Source organism: Lichenostomus cassidix, chromosome 13 (assembly GCF_008360975.1).
Source record: "Lichenostomus cassidix isolate B80296 chromosome 13, HeHo_3.0, whole genome shotgun sequence".
NCBI lineage: Eukaryota > Metazoa > Chordata > Aves > Passeriformes > Meliphagidae > Lichenostomus > Lichenostomus cassidix.
Window position 1 is genome coordinate 4,738,105 of NC_139494.1, and position 15,499 is coordinate 4,753,603.

The 15,499-nt window shown below is 45.2% G+C and overlaps 1 protein-coding gene across 8 annotated transcripts in view; it reads right to left on the minus strand.

The window, feature by feature from the left end:
- Positions 1 to 9,634: 9,634 nt before the first annotated feature.
- The window catches only part of TENM2 (teneurin transmembrane protein 2), a 557,904-nt gene continuing 552,039 nt past the window's right edge, over positions 9,635 to 15,499 (minus strand). For all 8 annotated transcript variants that reach the window (XM_085073437.1, XM_085073436.1, XM_085073435.1 and 5 more), the window contains 2 exons: positions 12,748 to 12,878; positions 9,635 to 11,530 (listed from right to left, as the gene is read on the minus strand). In XM_085073437.1, the coding sequence (XP_084929563.1) occupies positions 10,769 to 11,530; positions 12,748 to 12,878 (893 nt within the window). In that variant the 3' untranslated portion in view covers positions 9,635 to 10,768. The remainder of the gene's footprint in view (positions 11,531 to 12,747; positions 12,879 to 15,499) is intronic.

Here is a 15,499-nt window from a genome sequence, read left to right on the forward strand (position 1 = left end):
GGTGATTGTTTTCTCATGAACAAAGAAAAGGAAGGTTTGTTTTGTAGGTAAGCTCTTACCTATGCGAAAAGGAAGAACAGAGCAGAGAACAAAGTCTGCAGAAAAATTTTTTTACCCTGGGGTCAACATCTCCAGCATGACCTCATGTGCTGCACTCCCCCCAGTCCCACCAGAGTCCACAACAGGCTGGTTACAAACTGCTCAGTAACAGGAGCTGCCTTTATCTGCTGGTGGTCTCTGTTTTGGAGAAGCTGGTTGCTTGCTACTCGGGGTTTCTTTTTTCCTGATACATTCAAAAGTCTCTAATTTTGTACTTGACACTTAAAGCCTATTCTTAATTGACTGCAAATAACAAAAACTCAAAAGTGAAAAGTGACTAAGGCACAATATTGGTCTCTCAGCCAACACTTTCAGATAACTGAAATGAAATAGGAGGAAAAATGGGTTTAAATTCAATTACCAGGAAACAATTGCATTTAGAAAAAACACTACATTTTATTTAAAACCTCCAGCACTTTTCAACTTGAAGCACACTATCATTTCTGTGGAGTGCTACCTTACTGTTTTAGAAAGCCTCTTCCCCATCCTGCCCATCCCCAAACTGTATGCCAAGTTTTTTCAATTTCCAAATGGAATTTTATCCTTTTAAATGGTCAAAACGAGGTTTGGAGCAATGGAACGTTTCATTGTGGAAGTAACCTGAAGCCTTCCCGCTTTCAGAATCTGTTTCCAGCCCAGCAGGAAAAGCAGAAGTGCCCAGAAGGCAGGGAAGAGTGCACACAACCTACTGTACTTTCCAGTCCCAACATGAAAGGAACTTTCTGTAAACATTGGCAAAACCACTTCATTGTTTTCTTTCAAACTACTCCTTAAAAGACCCATTGCTGGAGGCCTTAAATTAAAAAAAAAAAAAAAAAAAAAAAAAAGCAGCTGACATCCGCAAAGCTATCCTGCTGCTCTGGCAGGTGTTGGCTGTGCCACTGTGCCTGGCATCCCTTTTTCCAGACTGTCCTTGTGTTCAGTGCTCAGGGAACGCATGGCACAGAGCTTCTCCACAGTGTAGTATGGCCCAGGTGGGATGGGAGGGATGGGGAGAATCTCAGCTTCCTGTGGCAAGGTGACCATTAAATAGGACCCGTGCAGCAGCTGGGTTTCCCAGTATCCTGCGGAATCTGCTGGCTGGATTCCTGATGTGTTTTGCGCTGTAAGAGGTCCCTGACTGATTTATTCATGAAACAAGATGCAATAGAGTTACAGGATGACAGGTTTGTTGAGGCTGCAGAAGACCTCTAAGGTGGCCAATCCCCAGTGGTGAGGCCATTACACAGGGCTGTTGTGAGCCAGGGTGTGGGACAGTCTCCAGCCGCTCCTGAGTCAGGGTTCCACCGAGCCCCGGGTCAATACTGACACCAGTGCAAATGTTCAGGCCATCCCCTGCCACGGGCAAGACTGGCTCCAACAGGGCAGCATCTCTGGCAGCATCGTTAGCAGGGCAGGAAATCCTCCACCAGCTGAGCTCTGCGTCGGAAGAACAGGATACATGGCAGGACATCTCTGACAGCTCCTGTGATCCCTGCCACAAACACATCACTTGGCCGTGGCTTTACTCTGTGCTGCCTTCCCGATCCTTGGCACTTTGTACACCTGCATCAAAGATCTTTATCTTTCAGCAAACATGCCTGCAGCGAGGGAATAAATTCCTGACTATGACCTTTGGGTGCTCTGAGCTTTTTTTCCACCTATAAACAAAACAGGTTTCGGTGGTTTTTTACCCCAAAATAACCCTTATCTCTGTTATTTATTAGACCCTTCTGTGCCCACTGGAAGCACGGCAATCATCCCTTGACATTGCCGGGAAGCTGGGGTGTCTGTCTTCCCAGAGTGTGTGGCTGTGCCTTGTCACTTCTAGAAGCTGTGTGTCTGGGGATCTTCTCCCTTGCAATAATCGGGAGCTGCTGAATGCAGCTGGGAGACCATCCCAGTGAAACCGCAGCTGTGGGGCATCAGCAGCCCTTGGCAGCTGCCACCCAGGTGCCACCCAGCCCTCACGTGTGGCCGTGGTGGTGGCACTGAGCTCCTCACAAAGGCACAGACACGTCGCCAGCCCTGGCCCTGTGCATGGGAGTGAGGAACGGGGCCAGACAGTCATTCTCAGCTACAAAAGTTTTAAAAAATACTTTAAAAATTTCCGTGTCATGGAGAACGCATCTGGCAGGAAAAAAAATCAATTGATTTGGTATCTATTGCATTTTTCACTGCCCCATTATTTGCTCAGAAGCTAGGCAGAGCTCCTCCCACCAGTGGGATTGTTCTGGTCACATGTCAGCTGCCCAGCTACACAGCCTCACCTTTGTGCCCTGAAAATTAGCGCTTTTGCCTTGCTGCCAGCGTGCTGTGTGCCTGCCGGGGCCGGGGCCGGAGCCGCCTGCCGTCCCGAGCGGGTGTCCCGCAGCATTGGGAGGGGACAGCGGGACACGCACGGGCACGGCATGGCCGGAGCTCTGCCACAGCGCGTGTGACAAGTGTCCTTTGTGCGCACAAGAAGGGAATTCTGCCCGTGTGCAGGCGTGTGACGGGAAATGTGTGCAGCGCTCCGGCGCTGGGAATGCACCGTGAGCTGCACAAACACCCCAGCGCAGCACCGCGCGTCCCCAAACAGCTGCGGAGCATCACCGCGGAGCGGAGCGGGGCTGCACCGCCTGGGCGCCCGACGTGAGCCTGACCCTGGGCAGGGCGAGCAAAAGACAGTGTTGCCAACACGGTTTGTGTTTCTAACCTGAGTGAGGCTCGCCTTACACTATGGTAGCGACACCAGGGCACTGCAGGACGCATTCCTGGTGTCCAGCAGCAGCACTGCGAAACCTCTGCCTCCCGTGAGTGTGAAGGAGCAGCTCCAGCGGCCGAGTTGGGACAGCAGCTGGTAACCCTGACTGGTGAGGGGACAGGAGGCATGGTCTCTTCAAGTGAGAAGCAGCCGGGCGAGGGACACCAAGGCTGTTCCCGTGAGCAGGCTGCTGCTGGGACACGAGCCAGGTGCCTTGGCAGCCCGTCCTGCTGCCTCGGCAACCTGTCCAGTGGCACGTCTGCAGCTGCCAAGGGCAGGGCACAGCGTCCTGCCCTTCATGGGGTGCCATGGGTGTCGGTGGAGCAGGATCAGCTAAGGGAACAACAAAAGGAACATGGACTCGTCCCTGTGACTTGCTGGGATGCACCCAGGAGAGCCGAGGGAGCTGGCTGATGGCACTGCCAGGCTGTTCCCTGCTAGCTTGGAAGAGTCATGGCAACTGGGGGAGGTTCTAGGCAGAGCAGCTGATAAACCAGAGCGTCTCCTGCCATCCAGGGGCACAGGCTGGAGAAAGGGGCTGATGGGAGCCTCATGAACATCAGCAGAGGGAAATTCACTGTACTGCAAATGGGGAGGAACTACCCCAAGCACCAGTGTGAGCTGGAGGCCACCCAGCTGTAAAGGAGCTTTCCAGAAAAGGACCTGGGGGACAAGTTGACCCTGAGCCAGCAATATGTTTGTGTGGCAGAGCTGGACTGCAGCTCCATGGGTTGGATTTGCCAGGGCATCACCCAGGAGCTGAGGAGGTGATCCCTCCCCTCTGCTCAGCACCAGTGAGATGTGGCTGGAGTGCTGGGTCTGGTTCTGAGTAACCCTGTGCGAGGCAGGCATGGAGTTACTGGGGAGAGCCCAGCCCAGGGCAGTAAGACATGAAGGGACTGGAGCATCTGAGGGAGCTGAGGCTGTTCAGCCTGGAGAGGAGGGGCTCAGGGGTGTTCTAAATGTTGTGTGTGAGTATCTGAAGGGAGGAGTAATGGTAAGAGAGCCAGCATTGTCTCAGTGGTGCTCAGTGACAGGACAAGGGGAAAAGGCAAAGGAATAAATACAGAATTCTGGTTAAACATAAGAAATACTAATTTTGCTGTGAGGGTGACTGAGCACTGGAACAGGTTGCTGTCACCAGCCTTGAAGATATTCATAACTCAGCTGGACACGCTCTTTACATGGGGTTATCCTCACCCATCCTGGGACCCTCTGGAACTAAAGAAAGAGCTGCACTCCAAGCCTCCAGCAGCCTCCACCCACATCAGTCCCTTATTTTCAATAAGGGCCCTGGGCTGACTGTGAAAACCATTCTCTCATGTGCTTTGTCCCAAGGTTTTTAATGACCTGCCTTCCCCACCTGGGCAGAGAACAAGGCATTGAGATGGGGATGCACTGCAGCCCTCAGAGGCAAGCAAGAATCTGTTTTTATCTCTATGGAGAACTTCTGACAGATGAAAAGGTTCAATTTATCAAGTAGAGCCTAATGAGTCAGTGACTATTGACGACAATTAAAACTGAGATAGCTGAATTACTGATTTATAGCACTAATATTTCTTAATATTTTATTTCATTTATGTAATGGTTATAGCTGGTGGAGTTTGAGGAGGGAAAGGTATTTGACACAGTCACAAGGCCTGGGCTTTAGTCAGTGGCACAGCCTACAGAGTCCTGCTGGCAGATTTTCTTTTTGTACACAACCACCAAATTAGACTAAAGCCTGCCAGAAGCTGTCATCTAAAGATGTAAAACTTCTGTAAATACAATTTCTCCAATAGCAATGCTGCTGAGCTGCTATGGCAGAGCACGGACAGCGTTACAGAGCACTGCCTGCCACCTTCTGTACTCATGACGGCTTAACTGCCACTTCCATTGTAAATCCTATTTGTTAAGGATTTATAAATTGGCTGCATTCATTTGCTTGTCTGAAAGTTGGCACACAGCTCTCTCCCATGGTGTTTTTACCACATTTCACTTTATTACTTGCGTTTTTTTGTCCCCCTCCTTGGCTCAGAACTAGCCTGACCCTAACCATTAAATCCTCCTAAGATGCTACACAAGTATTTTAATGAACAAGAAAATGAGAGGAAGTCTAACCTGGGACATTAGATATGTGTTTTGAAGAGCAGCACCCCATTCCTGCTGCAGGAGGTGTGGGGAAGCCTGGGCAGGGCTGGTGGCACCTGCTGAGCTGCAGGTGGCCTGGAGAACATGGGTGGGTGCAGGGCACCTGCTGGGCACTGGCTCTTGTCCTGCTGCCAACCCCACATTCACCAGGTTAGAAGAGGCTCCTGGGGCTGGTGGTGGAGGAAGCTGGGCAGCCTGCAGGGTTCTGGCAGGCAAACCCTAAACCGTGTGTGGGAGAGGCTGGCAGGGTCCTGCCCTGCCTCCCCTGCCAAGCTGTTTCCTTGCTGGTCACCTTGCAGGTGCCTCCAGCTCTATGGTTTTACTAATTTTTGGTGATCGGGGTGGGGAGGCTGAGCTGACACAGTGATCTCTGGGTCAGCTGAGACTAAAATTACCAACTTAACCTGAGTGTGATGGTCCAGCTGTGAGGATCACTCTCTGATGACTCTTGTGTGACCCAGTCTTGGCTTAGTGCTGGTTAAATGCCACTTGCTCTTCCCAGCAGCTCAGGCAGTCACCTGCCAGGTGCTGCTGTGGACACACACAGCTCGTGACCACAACTCCAGCTGTGCCCAGTGCTGCTGTGCTGGCTTAGGCAGAAGCAGAAAAGGCTTTATCAACACAGGGGAGTTGGTGCTTTGACACTGGCAATGGTATTTGCCTTCCTAGAGCTTAGTCATGCTCGAGCATTGCATATAACTCTGCTCATTAGGGAGATGACAGATATGCAGGGTGAGGAAGAGATAATTGTTCTGGTATTATTGACATAAACAAGCAGCTACAGCATCAAATATATGTCTGTATATTGATGCAGCCAGCAGTAGAGCCTTCAGAGACAGACCCTGTCCAGCAGAGCCCCCTGCCCATGCTCCTTCACTGTTTTCTGTGGGCTGAAAGTGGCTGTAAGGCTCTGAGATCTTGCTGCTAATTCAGAGATTTGTAAAGTCAAATATTTTCTGCAGCTGTGTCAGCATCTGTACTGAGGTGGATGCTGACCCTTTTCTGTGAGCACAGCCCTCAGCACGTGGTGCCACAGAGGTGAAGTCACTTTGGTTCCAGAGGAGGGACAGGTTTCAAATGCAGTGAGTAATGTTTAAACTAAGTAATCCTTATAAGTAAAGAACTTTTATGCTGCAGGCTGTACCTGAAGAGGTTGGGAAGGAACTTTTATTGTTGGCAGAATAGTCTGGAGGCAGCTCAGAGGCAGGGAGGTCCTGGTAGCTCTTCATTGCACCTGCCTTAGTTTGTAAGGTAAAAACTCCCCTTTGAACAGACTCACAGTCCAAACAAAGGCCACCCGAGTGTATGACTGACCTTCATGCGGGGTTCTCATGCAAGATCACCAGATGAACATATGGGACAGTATGATTGAGCAACTGAAACTTTACCTTTGGAGTTTCCTAGGGCTGCTCCCTCAAGGCTGCATGTTTAACATATTCCTGTGTTTGATCATTATTGAGTGCTTATTTGAGAATTTTTGTGAGACTGTTGTCAAAGGGGTCAACCTCACAGAAAATACAGTGCTTTGATTATTTAAATTAAATTAAATTAAAATTTAATTTAAATAATTAAAGCACTTAATGCAAATTATTCAATGGCACTCAATCCTGCTGTGGTTTTCTTGGATTCTTAAACAGGAAATGACAGACAAACATGAGGAACCTTGGAAGGCAGTGTTATGGTCATGTTCTGGGCAGGTGACAGGTATGTGGCTCTTCTGTCCTTACAGCAATGGTCAGCCTGAACTACATGAAGATCATGCTTACAGAGGCAGAATGGTGTTGGCACAATAATTTCTATCCAGAAACCTCTGAAAGGCTGCATTATCCAAGAGACAGGAGGTGAAAACTGGAAGTACCAGAGCCAGGCTCCCGTGCAGGTTTCAGTCTGGCTCTGTGCATTCTCGGAGCACAGTGTGTGCTCTTGTGTCACCATTGCACTACAGGTAGCAAAAACCCCCAACAAACAGCCTAAATGCTTCCTTCCCTTATTTATTCCCACGAGAGTACTGAGGATCCACTGGCCCAGCTTTAGGAGGAACATCTGTGTGTGCCTTAGTGTGGGAGACATCAAGCCCGAAGGAAGGCTGACAGCACTGCTGGGGATTGGTGTGGGCAAGGCAGTGGCAGGAGGCAAAGGCTGGTACCTCTGGGTGTCTCGTGGGCAGAACTGCCATCATGTGGCCAAAGTGCCACAGATGCCACCTCGAGAGGCAGAACACCCGTGGTGGTGAGGAGCAGGCTGTGCTGAGACTTGTGCCTACACCCACAGCCTGTCCACTCTAGGCTAAGGCAGGAAACAAAACAGGGCTTTTTTCAAGCTGAAAGGCAAAGTTATAAATACTAAATTCCTTCAGTTACAGCAATCCAATAGGTAAAAAGGAAATGTACTCCAATGCTGATTCTCCATCTGGTTTTAGCATCAAACAGAAGCCTATTCTTGGATTCCTGCTCTCTCTGCAAACAACTCAGCTTACACTCGAGTGAGTTGTGAGGGCAAACCCATGTTCATGGTACTTAGGCTGGCCTGAGCTCATGCTCTGTGCCTTCCCACAGCCAGGAGTGCTTCCCAGGCCAGCTTCTTTGATGGGTGCCCTTGCTGTGTCCTGGTCACAGTGCTACTGGGGACACAGACACAATGTCTCTGTTAAAGCCTCCACTTCACTACTGCCTCATAAGAAGAATCTAGTTCCTTGGCAGTGCATTAGGTTAATCATCTGTTCCATATGGAAAAGTGTAGCAAGCAAGAGAGAGGAAAAGCAAGAGCTTTGAGAGGAAGGGGAGATACCAGCTAGATGGAGGTGAGGAAAGGGAAGGTTGTAGAAAGAAAAAGGGTGAGACAGATGTCTCAAGAAATGGGAAACCCAGATGGGACCACAAGGGAGCTGGCCATGGCCACACCAGTCCAATTATCTCTCTCATTTGTTAAGTGAAAATATTTAGAATGGACCTACCAGTCAGCTGGTTTTTTTTCAGACATGAGAGAACTTAGCTCTTTTGTCATAATTACAAAAAATACAGCAGTTCCAATCTCTTTGATGCACTACATAAGGTTCTGTAAGTCAGTGGACATGGTGCAGTTGCCAATAGGACAGGCTGGGTAGTCCCTGTAGCTGGGAGTAAGGCTGGGGGTCTGTATGGGAACACAGGGAAAGTGAAGTGGCAGCGCCGAGGGGCAGAGCTGGGAATGATCCTGGTCGGGTCCAGCATGATGCTAAGCTGAGCCTAAGAGCTCAAGAGTACTGCTGGGGCTTTCCAGGCTTTCCAGCTGCACACAGGCTTTGGAAACTACTGCTAGCCCTGGATCAGCAATCTCTGGTGAGAATTTAGCACCACTTCCCAAAACTGTGTTTAAGAACATCCTGATGGTGTATGTTAGCTGCAAAGATGAGTAGGGTGTGCATCCCTTGAAATCTGTTACATCTCCTCCTGTATTCATTAATATTCAAAAGAATGCTTCCCTTTTAGCTTAACTAAGCTCCCTTTTGAAGTAGCAGAATCTCCAGTTCTGAAGAGTTACAGCTTTAGAAGGATGGTAATAGAATGAGGGACACTGGGGACTGTGCAACAAGTTCTCATTTCAACCTCTCAAGCTGCAAGAAAAATTCTATCCCAAAAAATGAGCTAAGCAGCTTACCAGGACAGGGCCAGGTAATCCAGACAAACTGCAATAATGCAAAGTGTCTCCACCTTGTGATTTCATATTTTACGCTTTCATTAAAAAATCCAGTTCCTTAGGAGATTTCCCTTGCAAAGAACAGACTAATAATATAGCAGCACATTCAGGTCCTTTGGCAAAGAAAAACACTTGCAGTGATGGACAATCAGGACTTAATCTGAAAATGCAGCCAGACGTCCTCTTCAGAGGAAGAGGAACAGGGCTGGGGGTGCCCACGGGGTGAACATATAGGTGTAACCCCCCGTCAGAGCGGGGTGGCTCTTGTTTGCACAGAAAAATTAGATGTGCTTTCTGAGTGCTCCAGGTGTTGCACCACACAGGCACTGAACGGTTCGGCTTTAAAAATGCCCTGGAGTGAATTTATGCCCATAATCAACTCAAGCATCTCTGTTGGTATCATGAATCATTAAATCCTCATTTGCAACCCCAAAAGCAAAACTGTTCTCAAAATTAAGTAGAGCTCCCCAGCCACATACTTAAATGAGATAAAAGCGGCAGGGCTCTGGGTGATGGATGGCTCCCTTTTATCATCACCAGGAGTGACTGTTTGCTTAGGAGAGGGTCTTTGATCTTACCTCCCATTTTTAAATGTGGTAGAAATAAGAAATCTCCCAAAGAAGACAGATTTCAGGGAGACCTCCTGGCTCACAGCACAGCCTTCCATGTTCCATTTAATATTATGTTACTACATTTTCAAACTGTTTAGAGGTTACTTTAGTGCAATTAAACTAATTCCAGACTCGAAACGCAGCATTTTGAGGGTTGCCAGTCATGAGGTGCAGAGAGGGAATTTCTAAAGCATTTACCAATTTTCTCCTGTGTCCTAAGCAGATTTTTCTGTGATGTGTGTAGGACTTTGCTTGCCCAGAGATCAAAGGACCAGCCCCCTGCAGGATCCATGGAACCACAAGACGCCATTTCCACGTTTTAAATAGCTGTGTGCTTTAGGTGATAGCCAGACATGAATCACTTTTACAAGATTTTGCAATGGAAGACAACTAATTCACAGGAGTTTTAGAGACTTTATTTATGTATAAACAATTTAAACACTTTGCCATAAATTATCTTTGCCTGTCTCTAGTCTTTGCTTAGCAGCAAATTAAAATTAATATAAAAACTCAATGAACAATTCATACATGTATATTACAAAAAAGTTCTTGTACCAAAGTTCTTATTAGACTTTTTTTTTCTTTTTTTTTTTTTCTTTTTTTGTGGTGACTGTAATGTGATTGTCTCAGTTTCTCGACCAAACAAACACACTAATAATTTTTAAATCTGAAACAGTGATTGTGCCTTCTGGCTGATGTATGTACAGGGTGATCTGACGTGGTGCCCATTTGCAATAGTGTAACACAATGCCCACAGCTCTACTGGAACTGATACCAACAAACTACTGAATCTAAACAGACTACACCCTGTAACTGTGTTATAACTGTCCACAATGGAAATCTTCAAAGACAAACAGAGTATGAAATTTATCTGTAGTGATTTATAGCCACCATTTTGAATGTAACTTTACACTCTGCCCTCTTTGAATACGTTAAGCTTCAGGCCAGACAAGTGGAGGGTCAGAGTGCAAGTGTGGTTTTGTTACTTTTAAATATATTTTCCTTTCCTATTTCCAGTGCGCTCTCACTTGCATTTCATTTGTCCTCCAGTTGCTACACACAAATCACCCCAAAGTCATGTTTTAAATGCACCTGTATTTTGCTTTAAATGAAAACCTCTTGGATATTTATCAAACAAGCAGTCTGAATCATCTGTGTTTCATCAGCTGGTTAGTGAAAGTGGCCCACTTGGATTTCTTAGTTTGCTCACGTGTGAATGGAGTGAGGTAATACAATACGAGGCCTTCTTTTTGTTTTTCTTTAGACCCAGAACAAGTGGGTAATATTTCAGGGGTACTTTTTAATTTGTACGGTTAGAGTTTTCAGTCTGGCTTTAGTCCACTTCAGGATGTGGTTTTTAATCACTTGAACAGTAGCATTTAACTCAAAAAATATGAGCTTTTTTGCCACTTACTATCCCAGAGTAGCTCAGCCTAGTGCCCCCATTTAGGTCTTCATCTCCTTAGGAGAGGAGATAACAGTTACGACTACTGATTCATCCAGCAAAGGATGACAGCAGGTTAATTTGTTACCTCTTTCCCATTTCATTCTGTCTTAAGAACTGGATGTTGCTGCTACTGTCTGCTAGCTCTGGGTACTGCTCCACGGGCAGGACATAATATCCCTCGTAACCTTGAACCCTTCCCGTGCTCAGGAGCTGCTGCCTCTCTCCGTCTGTCCATACGCGGCTGCCCTCTCGTCCGTCCCGCGCCTTCTGCTGCTCCTTGGCCCACGCCGCGGCCAGGGCTCGCTGCCGAGCCTGGTCCAGCACTCTGGCCTTCTCCTCGTCCAGCGTGTCGGCGGTCAGTCCATAGCGGATGTTGATCAGCAGGGTGGAATACTGAAACTCAACATTGGTAAACCTTCGAGTCCTGCCGCTGACCAGGAGGGTGGGCTGGGACACGGTGACGTTGACGCCGCTGTCCAGGACCTTCCTGCCGCTGGTCATGGCCAGGGTGACCAGGTCGCTGTCGGCTGAGCCCACCTTCACAAAGTAGTGGGTGTCCTTGCCCTCGATGCTGTAGTGCATTTTCTCCAGGTAGTGAGCGCCGTTCAGCACCGCGGCGATCTTCCTGCTGTCATCTGTGGCGATGCTGGAGATGCCGGTGGTGACACGGCCTTCCTTCACGGCAAACATGATTCCTTTCCCCACGATGGGAGTGCTTGTGGCGAACCAGTGGCCTGCTTTTTCTCTGATTTTGGCATGTAGTCTTTTAGATATGACCTGTCCCTCCAGAGCCATGAAAGCCTGGTTGTGTCTTTCTGTCGTCTGCTGCACTCCTGTAATTAGCTGGGGAAAGCACAACAAAACAAAAAAAAAAACCACCAAAGAAGATGCAGATCTGAACATTCTCATTTCAGAGACCAACAATGATCTTTGCTTCGCTTTTTTAAAGGGAAGACATGCAGAGAAAGGTTCTACACTTTGAAAGACCACCCTCAGTTACCCATCCATCCATATCTTGCTCAGAATCAGGTTAATACTCATTCAGCAAATTATGTTGCCATCTGCAAGACCAAATAAAATACTTCTCCTCACTCTCTGTAGCATATATGCACCACACATGTCAACTATGGCCAATCATATAATGCCAAGTACAAGAACAAGAAAGACCCAAGTCTAGCACAATTTTAATCAGAGCTGAAAATAATCACAATCTATGTACTAAAACTTGGTGTTTAACTTGTGGACACTTTTGCATAGAGATTTCAACCAGTATATATAACTAAAATGCTTATGAATGTAAGATTTTTTGAAAATAGATGAAATTTGGGCCCAAAAGCACCAAAGCAATTCCTGAAGAGGGGTTTTGACTCTCAAATGACTTGGAAGCCTGAGAAAGTGGTATGCTTAGGTTTATGTGATTATTTCTATTGTATTACCACAAAGATGAAGTAAGCTTAGCAAAGACTAAGTTTGGAATTGGCCTTGTACTCCTCTGAAGTTCATTAAATGGGTTGAAATTTATTATAAAAGTCAAGCCCATATGCTATTTTCCACCCTTAACCTGCCAAGTAAGGGTTACAAATGCTGTAACTGAAATTAAATGGAGTAGCAAATCGAAACCTCTAACTAGAAAAATGACAAAAAAGGGTAAGAAAACCTCTCACAGGGTGAGAAGTAGAATGCTTTTTAACTAGCAAAACAAGTACCAACCTAAGTTTATTGCAACACATATGTTATTAGGATGGTTTTACCAAAGGTACAACAGATGATAAATTACCCTGACAAAGTCTCCCTTTGTCATTGCTAATCAAGTTAATCGAGTTACAACTTGTTAATCAAGGAATAACTCAATAAAAGACAAACTAATGACACTGTAATTATGATAACAATGAAGGCTGGCAAGAAAGGCATATGTTCATTAGTATAAAATTTAGCTATACTCACTTCACTTTACCCTGAATTAATGCTTGGCCTTCTACTGTAATTACAGAAGACTCAGCAATTCTATCCATAAAGTGGGGCAAATTTATCCAAAAAAGTAACTTAATATTTCTGCCTACCTGTCCATTTTCACATGCTTGACTCTCAGACAGCTCGTATGGTGGTGACACAAAGTACATTTTTGCTCTAGGGAAACCAGGAATGATGTTACTAAGCTGAAATCCAAACATCACCAACCAGCTCTTGACATCTGAAAATCAAAAGAAAGCATCTAAGTGAGAAGCACTGTGTGTAACAAATAGAGAAAAAAAAAATTAGGAAATCCATCCTTAACATCCTTAATTTCAAGTATCAGCTGCATTCACAATTAATATTATAGTGTGGAACTTTACAGAACTGTAGCAATCCACCATGAACAGGCACAGGAAACACTGTGTTAAATTTACCCTAAATAATTAATCAGGGATATACCACCTCTTTCATTCTTTTCCATTAGAGCACATGAATTATCCAAACATTTTACAGAATGCAGTACTTGTTCCATCTCTGACACCTGATGTGGCTACTAAATGTAACCTATAAACTGTATTGCATAATGGCATTTTATTAGGTTAATACTCTAAAAAATCTGCGGTGTACTTTGGGGAAAGACATGGCTTCTCTTCTATGTCCTACTTCTATCAGCTGTCATCAGGTCTCAGGAGGCTCCATTAAAAGCAGTGAAAAGCTAGACTTACAAATCAGATGTCTAAATTTAGGCACCAAGAATATCCTCCCCATCCCTCCAGAGAAAGTAGGAGCTGTGTGGGAGGGTTACAGCTCAGCTCTGAGGTGAGCCTCAGCAAGTTCCAGGTGTGGGTTTGGCCAGGAAAACTCTGTTTTCAGATCTAGCTGAAAAAGCTAAGTAACTGAGTCAATAACAGTAATTCTCACTCAGCAGGTATTAAGAAATAATGATGTATTTTAGTTATCCAAATGATGCTTTTAATAAAAAAGAGTCCATGACCCCATTTTGCATTCCTGTTTCCTGAATTTGTGATCATTTTTGCTCAAAAATCTCTCCTGTCTTTCGCAGTGGCCATCTCTCCTTGCTGATCTACACTGGCTCCTGATGCTGCTATTGCCACTTCCTCTGAGCTGAGCTGTTGCAAAGCCTCTTTTCTCCAAAAGTCTTTTTTTTTTCTTAGCCATTCTGACTCTAAAATAAGTAGTAAAATACTCTGCCTCTACAAAGGTATCTATCCGTCTCCCATCACACAGCACCTACTGTAATTTTCCTGACTCTTTGGACAGCACAGGGTTATTGCTCCTCATACGGCTTTGATTTATTTTATGGTTAAATGGTATCTCCTGAACAATTCACTTCAGCTGCCCCAATTCCACAGAAACCAGAGCAGGACCTATACACAAAATGGGTACTATTTTGCTGAGCTAATGTGCTTTGCAACACTGCACTTGCTACAGGAATTTGTTTTCAGCAAAACTTGTGAATAAAACAGTGTCAGGGGTTAACAGTAAGAATGGACTGGGGGGGGAGGTTTTTTCATGTTTTTTTTGTTCTGTTTTTTTTTTTTTTAACCATAACAACAAAGTGCCACCATAATCACTTCTTGTTGAAGATGAGCTGTTTAGCTCCTACAGCAGCAAATATTTGCATCGCCGATGAAGTATTTTTACAGACTACAAGGTGTGTATTGTCCCTAAATGCAATTTATCTTTCTAGATTTCATCCAGTGGATGCATAAATTAAATTAATGCAATTTCAGAATGTAGCAAAACACAGTAAGATGATATTGAAAACCAAAATCAAAGGGGGGTGGATGAAAATAGGAATTTGTTGAATTTAGGGCAACAGAATTTGATCCGAAAGTAATTTTAGTCACCAGTATTTTCACACCATCAGACACAAATCTCATTCTCTCCAAATTGCAAAGCAGCTCCACTAGAACCTGTGGTGTATTTCACCTACTATTAGGTTGCAATGAAAACTTCCTATGATTTTCTCTGAAGGAAATGCACACTTTTCTTGAAATTCAAATTACGGCTAAAATTAAGATAATTCCTTTTTAAAAATGATATCACTACTCTAATTATTGTATACTGCATATTCATTTCTGAAAAAAAGCTTTTTCCTGGAGACATATTAATTACCTTTCCTTTTAGGAACTGCCAGCAGCTAGTTCAAGTACTGTGTGATGTTACTAAGTGAAAAATTACTCCTAATTAAGAAAGGGTTACAAGTTTTACCCACTTCCAACATATGTGATCAAAATAACTTTCTCAGCACTACACAACCCATAACATTTATTAGTCTTTCAGGATGAAATAATCTTCAAAAAATCAAGGATTTAATTTTAAAGACTAAAGACTGTTTGCATATTAAAATTTAAATGGGAGAAATAGGTATAATTAAATGCATTCTTGGTGCTAATTCGCAATGTGCCCATGGGCTCAGTTAATATTGAAAGTAACCCTGAAAGAAAGAGATCTGAGCAGTTCTGCTTTGTGATTCTGAACCAACCTTCCAGTGATTTCTACACATGACTTCACCTTTCTTGAAACAGAATTAGAATGAACACATCTTTATACAGTACTACTTCAATAGGAATAGCACTATGGCTATCCCGAAATTTTACATTCATGCAAATTTATTTTTATCTTTTTCTCTCCAGAATTCATCCTGGCTTCTCACTTAGAGCTCTTCGTCCAGGGAAGAGCAGTATCAAGGAATCAGAACTATCCAGCCCTTTTCATAGCCTAGAGAGGAAAATGGCCCAAACTTGATGGGAGGATTGAACAAAGGGCTAGTCAGGAGAAATCTGATTTCTTTCCCAAATCAGATTCCAAGCTGTATCTAAATGTGATGAAGTC